At 31.5% G+C, this 13,288-nt stretch overlaps 1 protein-coding gene across 5 annotated transcripts in view; it reads right to left on the bottom strand.

Moving 5' to 3' along the window:
• Positions 1–547: 547 nt before the first annotated feature.
• Positions 548–13,288, bottom strand: part of GRIK2 (glutamate ionotropic receptor kainate type subunit 2) — a 638,500-nt gene continuing 625,759 nt past the window's right edge. For 4 of the 5 annotated variants that reach the window (XM_081251561.1, XM_081251560.1, XM_081251562.1 and 1 more), the window contains 2 exons: positions 4,538–4,672; positions 2,108–2,198 (listed from right to left, as the gene is read on the bottom strand). In XM_081251561.1, the coding sequence (XP_081107687.1) occupies positions 4,553–4,672 (120 nt within the window). In that variant the 3' untranslated portion in view covers positions 2,108–2,198; positions 4,538–4,552. Of the gene's footprint in view, positions 2,199–4,537; positions 4,673–13,288 lie in introns of all 5 variants that reach the window. The other variant, XM_081251565.1, reaches the window with a different exon arrangement.

Here is a 13,288-nt window from a genome sequence, read left to right as displayed (position 1 = left end):
TGACTTATATAACTCCCTAAAGTTAAATTTTGGGACAGAATGAAGTTTTTTGTTTTTTTTTTTAACTTATTGTTGATATTGAGCCTATCTTTTCCTATCCCTTCATTGAATTATATTATCAATGCACAATGAATTCTTAAATTGGACATCAGTTGAACTTCAAATATAATATCAGTCTTACACAACCATATTGACATAGTCAATATCCACTCACAGAAGAGGTAAGATCATGACTATAGCCTCTAGAACTGCTAGTTTTCTCATTTGAACTGCCCTAAGCCTGAAGATTACATTTTATATCCCAGTCCAGCTTTTCTTACATCTGAATAGCTCATGGCCTGAGCTTTTTTCTTCTTTTCTCCATGTAGTTGGGAAGTGGCCATCCTTGATGACCTGGAAGAATTCAGGAAGTATACTTCCCTTCATGCAAGGAGCATATTGTATATTCCTTTACCCATACAAGAGAAAAATGAAAGTCAAAGATGAAAGTAAAATGGACATAATTTTAATGATTTTTTAAAATTTTGTGCATTGGATTCAAACAGCAAACTGTGTGCACTCAACTGTCATCACAATGTTGTCAAGAGTTCTGTGTCTTTTACCATTTTACACACAATTGTTCGTTACAGTATGTTATCAGCCTCGTGGAAACCAGGGGTGTGGCATGGTAAGCAGTGGTGGTAGTGCACCTAGCTTTTATATTATCTAACTTGAAAATATTTCTCTTCTATGATTCCTTTTTTTCTTGATAAAAATAGTTTTCACCAAACGTTGGTGGTGCACACGCACTACCATTCATGCTTGACATCACACCCCTGACAGGAACGCATGTTCTTATTTTGTTGATAAAAAGTATTACAAAAATTTCCATACAAAAACTATTTTCATAGAAATCTTGCATTTCCACAAATAAACCTGAACATTTTTTTGAAAAAAACTGCTCAAGAATTTTGTTCATTTAACATTGTGACTGTATTGATAAATGCAGTCCATGTCAAAGTTCACCACACATACTTTTCTTTAGATGACCAGTCCCCTTTATCCTTTCACTGAGATCTGCCCAGGCTCCATCAAGTTCATTTATAGCAGGAAGGAGGGTTTGGATTAACATATCTGAATGTTAGAATGAAAGTTTCAGTCTTCCACAGAACTATCAACACTCAGCCCTCTTTTACAATTTAAGACAAAGATTGCAAAACATCATCCTTTTTGACTCAGAATCTCTGAACCAACTGTTGCTTTTTTTCTTGGTGTGGGAGTGGGGAAAGGGTGTCTGGGGAATAGGTAGGGATTTGATAGAGTTACATGTTAAATCTCCTTCCATGGTGAATATAAGAGAAAACATTATTTCCTTGGTAATTGACATTTCTATCTCAATCAGTGACACAGACTGTCGAAAAAACAAAAAGAAAGAAAAAGAAAGAAAAACACTGATGAAGATCTGCTTCATATTCCACTTGCCATGAAAGTCAGATTTGTTTTGCATTACATTTTTATCACATCTTATAAGCACGTATTGTCAATTCAGATGATCATTATACTGAGTAGTTGGGGGCTAGTAACATCACTACCCTCTTATCTGGATGTTCAGAAGACTGTATTGTTTCTTGCAACACTACAGTTTTTGCTGATTCCAAGTATTTTTATTCTTAATGATTTTTTTTTTACCTCGTTACCCTTGGGGCAATTATGCTCCATCTCCTGGCAACAGTTGGGCCTCAAAAGGAACCTGTAATTTCTTACTGAACTGCATTTGAAACCAGCCACAAATGCGTATGTAACATTCACTCAGAAGAAGGGAGGAACCCATGATAAACAGTTTAACCCCGTGTAACTTGGTTCTCCATGATGCCTGTAACTCAAGTCTGATCATTGCAACTGCTTAGATCACAGAGTCTCTAGTTCATAGACACAGCGGCATGAGGTAACTCATTTTATTTTGCACAGGTTGCATATTTCCACAGGAAACATTCTCGCTAAATTGTTTGGAAAAACAGACGACAGTTTGTGCTTGGGTGTTTGGCCTCCCAGCTTTATGCCATGGTTTCTTTACCTGGCAACCTTCTGTCGTTAAATGTGTGCATGTTGATAACTTCTTCTGTTTTCACAATAACTGGGGCCTGTGGCTTGTGTTTTAACCGACGCTGGCACTTCAGGGACATCCTCAGTTCCTCTACCATGGCACTACAGAAGGACCTCTACAGAATAACACAGAAAACGAAATATTACAAAACAGATCAATGGCAACGGTCCTGAAACAATATTAAAATTGTTCTCAAAGACTTGTCAACATAGCAGCCTTGAAGTTTTGAAAAACTCCATTATGAAAATTATAACAAATTATTACAATTTTAACATACAAATCATGATAATTAAAATATATTATCAAAGTGGACAAGTTTAAAGAAAATCTCCACCTGATAGAGAAGTGAACTGCCAACTAGAAATGCATACATTACATATATGTTGAATAAGATTTTCAGATATAAAATTAACATTAAAAGATATAAATCGACCTTAAAATTTAAATATAAGCACATATACACAAATCGGTTACCAGAAATCCATTTTTGCTATTTTAAAAAATTAGAAAAAAATGAACTGGTTTTTAGATCACAACATGAGATATGAAAATTTTCTTTAAACGTGGATTCTTCATCGTGCATTTCATAACAGAACAAAAATAGTACTCACACATTTAGACATAAAATATGGAAAATAATTTCTGCTATTCATTGTATCATTTTGTGATTCTGCCTGTAAAACTATCGATGATGATTACAAACACGTATGAGCTAATCATGAAATGACATTGTATCACATTAAAAATCCATGTACACATATTAACTTCTTTGTCATCATCAGCTTGATAACTGAGAGCTGATAAATAAGTTATTCCATGAAGAAAAAAAAGACCCTATATGTAATTTTTTTCTAAATTCCTGTTTTATTGGCAGTAGATTTGCCAGAAATTCTGTATATCTGGGGCTCATTATTACACACTCCTCAAATTCCTATTACAGAGTCAAAACGTGAAACAAAAATTTGTTAGTCTCCCTCCACAGCTAATTGAGATATGTGTGTTAGGTACATATAAATCAGACTCATGAACCAGTTTCACATTGTTGTTGACATTCAGATGATCTAAGACTTAGACTCTTTCTGTGCAAGAACTAAAAATGTGGACAACAACTAAAAATGTGGACAAGTATGAAAAATTTACAAAATTCCAAAAAGTGATATGGAAACATAATGAAATAAACCTAATTAAATATACATGTGAAGACTTATTTTTTTGCTTTTGGTATTGCTTCTTTGCTGTTTATCAGCTTAGGCTAATTCCAAAATAATACAGGATAAAAAATATTTAATACCATATATGTGCCTTATATTTAAAAAAATATACTTTGTATACATCACCTCTGTGACACAAACTAATACTGAATTAAGGTGGGCATCTGTACAACAGAGAAAATGGATTCAGAGAAAGGATAAGTCACTTTCTGCAGCTCACACCTACACCTCCAGCAAGATATTCTGATACCAAATTTTGTGATTTTGACCCTGCCCTAATAACTTCTTGTACATTCCTGGCTATATTCTCATTTTTCTTTTATGGGTTCCTGAACAGTTTCCTTAGTGATCTTCCCAACTCTATGTCTAGGCCATTCTCAAAAAGCTCGCAATTATCAGATAATCTACTGTTTTAAACACCGGTTATTAATAGTATTTTTTTGTCCAAGAAACAGGTGAAATCCAATTCTCCTCTTTTTTCTATCATGACCTTTCTGAGTCAGATCTACCTCATCTCTCCCCCCAACCTTTTCCTTTTTTCTCTAAACACACCCTTCTCTTTGGACCTCTAAGTTTTTTCTACTTTGCTTCTCCTTGCTCTGTTACCTAGCAGAGTTCCTTCATCTTTCACATCAATCCAGCTTTATCCCTTACCTCCGGACATGACTCAAATTTTAACTTATTCAGGAACCACTTTCCAATTGACCAGGCTCATTATTTTCACTCAATTCAGTATTTTTCATTCATTATCATGTTTCTCTGTCTGGCCTCTAGGTGTATGCATCCCTCTCACTGAATTGTAAAGAGCAGAGATTAAGTGCTCATGGCACTGACTTGTACACACATGTTCTTTAAATGTTGACTGAATTAACAATAGCCATACATGACCCTAACATTTTATTATTTTTTAATGTTTCTAATTCAGTTGCTTAAAAAAAGCTTAAAAGTTTTTTTTCAGAAGCTTAGTAAAATGCGTTGTGTACAAGTGATCTAATTAATCAGATAAAACTTTGTTTAATAACATTAAATTAGTAAAAATATTAATTTATTAGTACTTGTAATGGGAGATGATTATGTGCTACACATGAATTCCCCATTAACTATGGAGTTATTTCTATGCGTTATTTATTATGTTTTAAATAATACAGTTCCAAAATTCATGAATTCTATTTCTATTAAAGGATCTATATGACACCTGACAGCCAGTATAGGGACACAGTGTTTCTTGTTGCTTAATACCTACTATTAGATGTACTTATTAAGAACATGATGATAATGATGATGAAGATGGTGATGATGACAACACTGTAGAAATGGAAAAATCTGACTCCAAAAGAGGGAGGAATACATAGTCTTGAGGTAACTTAGTCTTGGTTCTCTGTTGAAACATTTAACAGAAGAATTGATTAGATAATGTAACAAGGTCAGAATTTGATGCCATCGACACTTTAAAATGTTATAGGATGTGGCTGATGCTGAATTGTTTGAAATAAGCCTTCATTTAAAACAAATAAATTTTCTAAATGTTAAATAATTTATAACACTGTCTTTGGCAACCTGAAGTTTTAGACATTTTGATTATACTAATTTAAAAAAGTGATAGAATAGAAATATTGTTTTGTCCATAGTAAGACAGTGATCTAAACAACTGATTTTCTTAGGAAAAAAATCGTATAAATATACATACCCATTCAGCTATGAAATGACTCAATTTTATTTCCAGTAAGTTAAAAAGTAAACTATTAATATCTTATACTTAACTTCAGACTACAAATAAAGACATTTAAACTCTTTTAAGCAATTTTATGTAATGTAAATTTTATAATGCTGATTAACATAAAACATAGGTAAAATCCCTGCCCCAAAGATCACAATACTTTTATCTTTTATAATTTAAAGTTATCTTAAGTAAATTATATTTACAAATTTAGAAGCTATGAAAATTATAAACATGTAACCCCACCATTACTATTTTAGGGTTTCTCTATTTTACAAAGCCATTAGAAAGTGAAAATTTTAATCAAGAAACCTTTAAGCAATCAGTAGCCTTGATTATATAATGTCATTTATCACGTTTGTTAATTTTTTCTCTGAATAAGCTGAATTTTGCAAGTTCTTTTTTGATCTATCAATGTAAGTTTACCTAAAAAATAGTTTTATCTTAGGTTCTAATATAGTCACCATAAGACAATAGGTTCTTTTCTCACTTGTATAATATTTCTAATCCTTCACAAAACTATGAAAACCTTTAGATTTGGGCAAGAGTTTGGAATCAACATGACAAATTTTAAAAATTAATGGTACCATAAAGTACAGTTCACTTGTGGCATTAGGACAAATACATGTTCTTTTCTCTTTTTAAAGCTTTAGAATGTAAATTCCATATCTTGATCTATGTAAAAATCTAAAGTTGAAACTGTAGAGATGATTGTGAAATATAGTTGTTTCCCTGTGTTGTATGTTGCCAAAAAATTACTACGTCTGATTTTTAAAGTTCTAACTTGTTGTCATTTGACAGAGACAAATTATCTTTCCTACTTCATATCATGATCAGAATTTTTAAAACGTCTTTTTTACTGAACTATGAAATAAGGTTTTGAAAAACCCGAATGCGCTTGACAGGAAATTTCCTGGGTTATAATGAAGAAGAAAGAAGATGAGGATGAGGGAGAAGGGGAAGAAGAAAGAATAAAAGAGAGAGAGGGAGAGAGAGGAAGGAAGGAAGGGAGGAAGGGAGAGAAAGAAAACTACCACGCTTTTCAAATTACTTCATAGAGATAGAAACACATGAATTGTGTCATTAAATAAAGTTTCTTAGGGTGAAAACAACAACAAAAATGTTTCTGCACAATATAACAGACTACAAAAAGAAAAAAGAAAGGTGCAAAGATACTAACCATTATTAAAAACCTCTTTTAGTAAGTTTCAAAAGTTTACTAAACAGTGTCTGGATGGTAGGGTGGCACTAACCAAATAGAAGATTCCTGAAAATGAAAATTTAAATCTTTGAGCTGTTAGCATGTATAATTGCATTTAAATTATTAAACTCATTATAAAATTCACTATATTTAATGAGGCAACCTGTATTTACACATCTCTAATTGAAACAATGAAGGTCTGGAAACCTTAAAAATATGAATTTGGCTATATATACATTGCCTTTTAAACAAGCTATTTTCTTTTTTAATTTTAAGTATAAGACAACACATAAATAGTCTGCAGATAAATGTTCTCAAGAATATCATTCTTGGTGTAATAGAATAATTTATTCTTAATAGCTTAACTTTCTAATTTATAGATATGTTTATATGATAACAGGATGTGACAGCACTTTGAGAAGTACATAAATTTTTTTAATATTAGATATCTAGTTGTAAACATGCTCCACATTGAACACTGATATATTTAAATTTCATTTTTAAGTTAAAACCTTTATATTTAGCAATGTCTTTTTTTAAAAAAAAAAGCCACTGATGAAAAATAACCAGTTTAATTTTTTTAACTTTGAAGCTCATCACTTTCATGTTGAATATATAGTCATTTATCAATTGAAAGAGAAATAATCATAAATATTACATGCTACTATCAGGTCTCTATTTAGTATATATATTTTAAGGAGGAAACTATTTTATACATCTTGCTGTCCTATTCTTTGATGGTATAAAATTAACTAAATGATATTCCAATATTCATTCAGAATAATTTCCAACCATTTTTGCATAGTTTCTATTTGAAGCCCTATTAAAACATCTTTAAGCTGCTTCTAACCGATTTTGTGGTGCAATGTCCTAATATATACTAGCGTATATCAACCAAACTGTTTTGTTTTGTTTGTCATTTAAATTATTTAACTGATTACGGATACCTCGTTCATTCTCAGACATTTTCTAATTAATTTCTGATGCTGTAGGCCATTTGACCAAGAATTCCAGATCACATGTGGTAGAGACAAGTCCAAACAGTCACTGTAATTAATCCCTGCAGAAAATTATTCCACATTAGATAATAATTAAATTAACTAAATAATAACTAAAAGGAAATAAAAAGTATATTGGATGTAATATGCAATATTTTATATAAATGTTGGTGCATTGAATGAGGAAGATAAATGTCATTTAACATGGCCCGTTCCTTTTGATTTGTACTCTTTAATTGGCAGTCTTTTAAAAATATCAAATACCTAATGCTATACATCAGAAGTATGAATTTACCTAAGGCTATATGAATGTAACAGTGAAGCAATGAGAGATGAAAAATGACTAGTTAAGACACTTATGTCAAAAATATATTTATATAGCAACTTTGATCTTTACTTTCAGTTTTAGAGCAGCTCTCTTTAAAAAAAAATTATATTATTTAGATAAGCTGTGCAGTCAGACAGGTATGCATATAACTGGTAACCGGGCTAAAAGAGGAACACTATTCTCTTGACTTCCATTCTGTAAGTGTGTTATTGTATTAGCCTGCCTCATTAACAGTGATTTGAATTTCAGCTGAGGCTTCTACCTGGACTCTCCTCTTCATAAATGGTAATTTTTTGAACACTAAATAATAAATCAGTCAGAAAAAAATTATGGGGCTAAATTATTTTTTCTCAATAGATAAAATGACAAAGCATCCTACTCTTTAGCCTGGATTATTTTACAATGATAAACATAACCAAAGATTAAAATATTCTCAGAAACCTTAACTCTTACAAAAACAGTTACTGAATATCATTATATTGCATTCTGCAAATACAATGAGACAGAGAAAAACGGGGCATCATTACACATTTTCACACTTTCCCTACTTGAGCCAGAAATATCAATATATAAGGTCTGACAAGCTTCAACACCACTTTAGTTGATACAGCTGTAAAATCAATTTTAAGAAAAAGCAGTGTTAATCATCATATTCTTGCTAGCAATCATAATAATAACAGTTTTTCAACAAAGCATATAACATCCAAATAACTAATGCTTAATTCCAGAGACCTCTCTTTCCTTTAAGGTACAGCAGTTAAAATGTAACAGCTTTAGAAATAAAAATAATAATTATATTATAACAACAGCTGCTTATTATATGCCAGACACATGCAAAAACTATGTATATAAACTATATTAATTTCAAAAACATTTTCATTTATGGTGTATTTGTAACCCATTCGTTTATTTATTTTAAAAGATTTATAGAAAAAGTTAAGTAATTTTATCCAAGGTTGAACATAATTGAAGAATGATCCCAAGTCTTTTTTATTTCAAAACTCATGCTTAATGTCCAGGAAAATGAAATGACTATACAGGGCTCATGATCAAAGCCCATAATCTGTCTATCTAATTCAAACTCCTACTGCACACATTTTGTCAACACAACATCAAAGAGAAAAACTGTCAAGAAAAATAGTTAAATCTTCTACCTCCACTTTGTGTAGGGTGGTACAGTGTAAATAGACTTCGTCTAGGCATCTTTGACCTTGGGAAACACACTTGACCCTTGAGATACTTATCCTCATCTGCACAATATGGATAATAATCTTTGCATAGTTCTCAGAGTAACTTCGTACTCAAATGAGATATTACACTTTAAAAATTCTAAAGCCAGTTATGAAAATCAGCTACAATCTTATTTTAAAACATTATTTATGGGCATAAAAAGGGGATGAGTTATCATAAATGAATGACTTAAAAATCCTTTTGCTGATTTGCAACTACTTGCAACTATTTAGTGAGTAAAATGAAGATTAGCATCTCATTTTGAAGTATGATTTTATATTTATATGTAAAATCATTTTTAAGACCCATCCAGCTAGTCCCTATGTAGGTTATTAGTGGAAATTGAGAGATACTCTGCTCTCAGAGAAAGGCAGTAACATAAAAACAATACAAAATGCACTATTTGTCCAAAGTTTATTTGCAACTTTTAACTTCTAAATATCAGCATGCTTCACAGCTAAATTTTATTATATTAAAAAGGTACTCAGCATGAACCAAAATATTCATTGCAGCTCTATTTACAATAGCCAGGACATGGAAGCAACCTAAGCAACAGATGAATGGATAAAGAAGATGTGGCACATATAAACAATGGAATATTACTCAGCCATAAAAAGAAACAAAATTGAGTTATTTGTAGTGAGGTGGATGGACCTAGAGCCTGTCATACAGAGTGAAGTAAGTCAGAAAGAGAAAAACAAATACCGTATGCTAACACATATATATGGAATCTAAGAAAAAAAAAAAGGTCATGAAGAACCTAGGGGCAAGACAGGGATAAAGACACAGACCTACTAGAGAATGGACTAGGGGATATGGGGAGGGGGAGGGGTGGGCTGTGACGGAGTGAGTGGCATGGACATATATGCACTACCAAGCGTAGAGTGGATGGCTGGTGGGAGGCAGCCGCGTGGCACAGGGAGATCAGCTCGGTGCTTTGTGACCACCTGGAGGGGTGGGAAGGGGCGGGGGGAGGGGGGAGACACGGGAGGGAGGAGATGTGGCAGTATATGTGTATGTATGGCTGATTCACTTTGTTGTAGAGCAGAGGCTAGCACACCATTGTAAGGCAATTATACTCCAATAAAGATGTTAAAAAAAAAAAAAGTACTCAGAACTTTAACTTCTGAACAGCTAAATGCAGTTAAAATTCTGTACATTAAATTAAAATTCCATATATTAAATAAAAATCCCATATATGAAAAACACAAATATACTGTGGTTTGTAAATAGGCATTATTTGGAAAATGTAAATACTGGAATAAAATCTTTACTGATGATTTATGACAATGTTTGCATTCCTATATCTTATCCAACAAATGATTTCTTTTACAAAGCATTACTCCTGTTAGAACTAATTCTTCAGCATTCTGGAAGCAATTTGTGCATAAGGATCTGTGAACAACTTCTTTTCATTCTTCTGATTCATGAAATACAGATTCAGCCAGCTTTGAAAAGTGTTTTCCTTGTGAATAATCTTTCACCCAGAATCTCTAGTCTTGCAGGGTTTTTTTTTTAACATCTTTATTGGAGTATAATTGCTTTCCAATGGTGTGTTAGTTTCTGCTTTATAACAAAGTGAATCAGCTATACATATACATATATCCCCATATCTCCTCCCTCTTGCGTCTCCCTCCCACCCTCCTTATCCCTCTAGGTGGTCACAAAGCACCGAGCTGATCTCCCTGTGCTATGTGGCTGCTTCCCACTAGCTATCTATATTACATTTGGTAGTGTATATGTGTCCATGTCACTTTCTCACTTCGTCCCAGCTTACCCTTCCCCCTCCCCATGTCCTCAAGTCCATTCTCTACGTCTGCATCTTTATTCCTGTCCTGCTCCTAGGTTCATCAGAACCATTTTTTTTTTTTAGATTCCATATATATGTGTCCATCAACAGATGAATGGATAAGGAGGATATGGCACATATTACTCAGCCATAAAAAGAAACGAAATTGAGTTATTTGTAGTGAGGTGGATGGACCTAGAGTCTGTCATACAGAGTGAAGTCTTGCAGGTTTAAACTAAGCCACTCTGATTATCTTCTTATTCCTCAGATTGCATTGTTTCATTTATTTGTTCTTCTACTGTGAGTTACAACTGCCTTTTACATTTGTTATTCAACTATACACTGAAGAATATTCCATGTGTCCTCAAATTTTTTTTTTTAGTTTTCAGTGATGGGAAATTATTGTATTATTTAGCGATTATCTTTGATAAGATTTACCAGTGTTCTATAATGCAAACAACTATCTAGACTACAATGGACTATATCCTGAAAAACAACCATACTAAGTAGTTCTTAAAATGTACTTCAATCATCTTAGAGGGACGTTAGAACAAAAAATATGTATCCAAGACAGGACACATAGTTTAGAAATTCAATATCTGAGCAATAATTTTTATATTTTTATTTCTCAGGCATATTTACTACATTTTGTTTATACTTAAGTAATAAGAAAGGGATATTTTGTCATTAAGTTTTTCATATCAAGAAACTCAAAGATTCATGTTCAAACCTGATGTTCAATAAGAAACAATTTGTACAGGCAAATCCATTTTCAATTACATGGAAAAGAAAATATTTCTATATACATATCAGATAAAAACAAAAGTTCCAACTATGTAAATTATATTGCTACTTTTGTTGGAAATCAAGAGGGAAGAATTATTTCTACGTTTTAAAATAAGACATTCAAATATGTAAGAAATGATGAATAATTCCAAAAAATTAATAAACCATAATTATGTCAAAATATTTTTATAAAAATTAAAATTATTACAATCATTTATAACTCATGCTTACAAAGCCAATGTATAATCATAAAGATGACATATTACCAGAGAAAATAAAATTCTGTATATTAAGCAGCTTTTTTTCAGTTATAAGTAAGATTTACAAGGTGAACACAGGACATTTCAAACAAATCCATGTAACCTGAAATGCTCTAATTGCCTAAGATGTACAGAAGTTTCTTGGATTGCTTACTGAATAAACCTTAATTAGTAATATTTTTAAAATCAGGGAAAAGTTAAGGCAAAAAGAAAATCAATTAGAAAATCTACATGTTGGTTAGATATTTTTTCAGATACATTCAGAAAAGAAAAACATTTTGAGTATCTTTCCAAATGGTCAGGTTATACTGTGAAAACCATCAAAAAATAAATATCTATTTAGTTTACAAGTCTGAATAAATGAAAAGCAATATATCCTTGATGCATTAATATTTGCATCAAAATTAAAACCATTAAGTATTTTAAAAATTGTAATACACCATCTTGTGGTTATTGGAAAGGAATGCAATTTAAAATTTTGGGATTTTTATAAGGTCTGCATATTTCAGCATTATCTTCTGTTTTCAGTTTTAACCTACCCTCATTTAAAAATATTACATTCTTATACTACTCTTAGTTATCAAAAAACTTGGAAATATAACAACATTATAGTCATTAAGACCTATTTGTTCCATTAATATCTTACAAAATATGTGCTATGAGACATTTTATTTTCATATTTAAATAATAATAATAATTATCACTAATTTTATCATCACCATCATCACTGGAGGTAAGACTTGACATGGTAATATATTAGTTATTCATAAATTTTAAACAAAAACCTCATTTTCAACTAGACTGTGTGTATATTTTATCTGCCTGCCTATTCAGATAAAGATAGAAAATTTAATTTGCTCTTTTACAAAATACTAGAATATTATAAATTAAAGAAAGAAAAAAGAAATGGAGAAAGAGAAGGGAAAAGAGATGATAAAGTATTTTGGGGCTGGAGTCGTGAATAATATATCCTGCTTTCCTCCAATGCGTAAATGCAATTCATTTCATGTTTGGTTCTCAATAAATAATTGTTGAGTAAATGAATAATTTTTGAAATGTTTACTTTGTTTTTAAAATTTTAAAAATTTCAGTTAAAGACACAATTATAAGTATAAACTATGAATTTCTGTATGTTTTCATGCAGATCTTATAAGAAAATCTAGGAATATTTCACAGCTAATTTTAATAAATTAAGTAAGGTATTAAACAAACCATATAGCCCAACAAAAAAAAATCTTTTTCTCAGGAAAAATGAAAGAGAATTGAGCCCAAGAACCTAATTTATCACCGTAAATAAAATGGATCACTTCTAATAAACTCATTATTATTTACTTTATAAACATAGTTCTTTTGAATTGTATGGAAAAATAGTTCTTTTTTATTCTTTATTAGAGACTTTTCTAAATAAGTTACTGGAATCAACTTCATTATTTAATAGAGAGAGAGAGAAAAAGAGAAAAGGAAGGAAGGAGGGAGGAAGGGAAAGAAGAAAGAAAGAAGGAATGAAAGAAAGAAAGAAAAAGAAAGAAAGGAAGGAAGGAGGAAAGAAAGAAGAAAAAGAAAAGGAAGAAAGAAAGAAGAAAGAAGGAAGGAAAGAAAGAAAAAGGGAAAGAGGGAAGGAGGGGACAAGGGTGAAAGGAATAAGGAAAGAAAGATCTTATGCCAACAGACACTGTCTGAGACCT

This window comes from Mesoplodon bidens (assembly GCF_964165515.1).
Source record: "Mesoplodon bidens genome assembly, chromosome: 12".
Taxonomy (NCBI): Eukaryota; Metazoa; Chordata; class Mammalia; order Artiodactyla; family Ziphiidae; genus Mesoplodon; species Mesoplodon bidens.
This window is presented reverse-complemented; position numbering and strand designations above follow the sequence as displayed.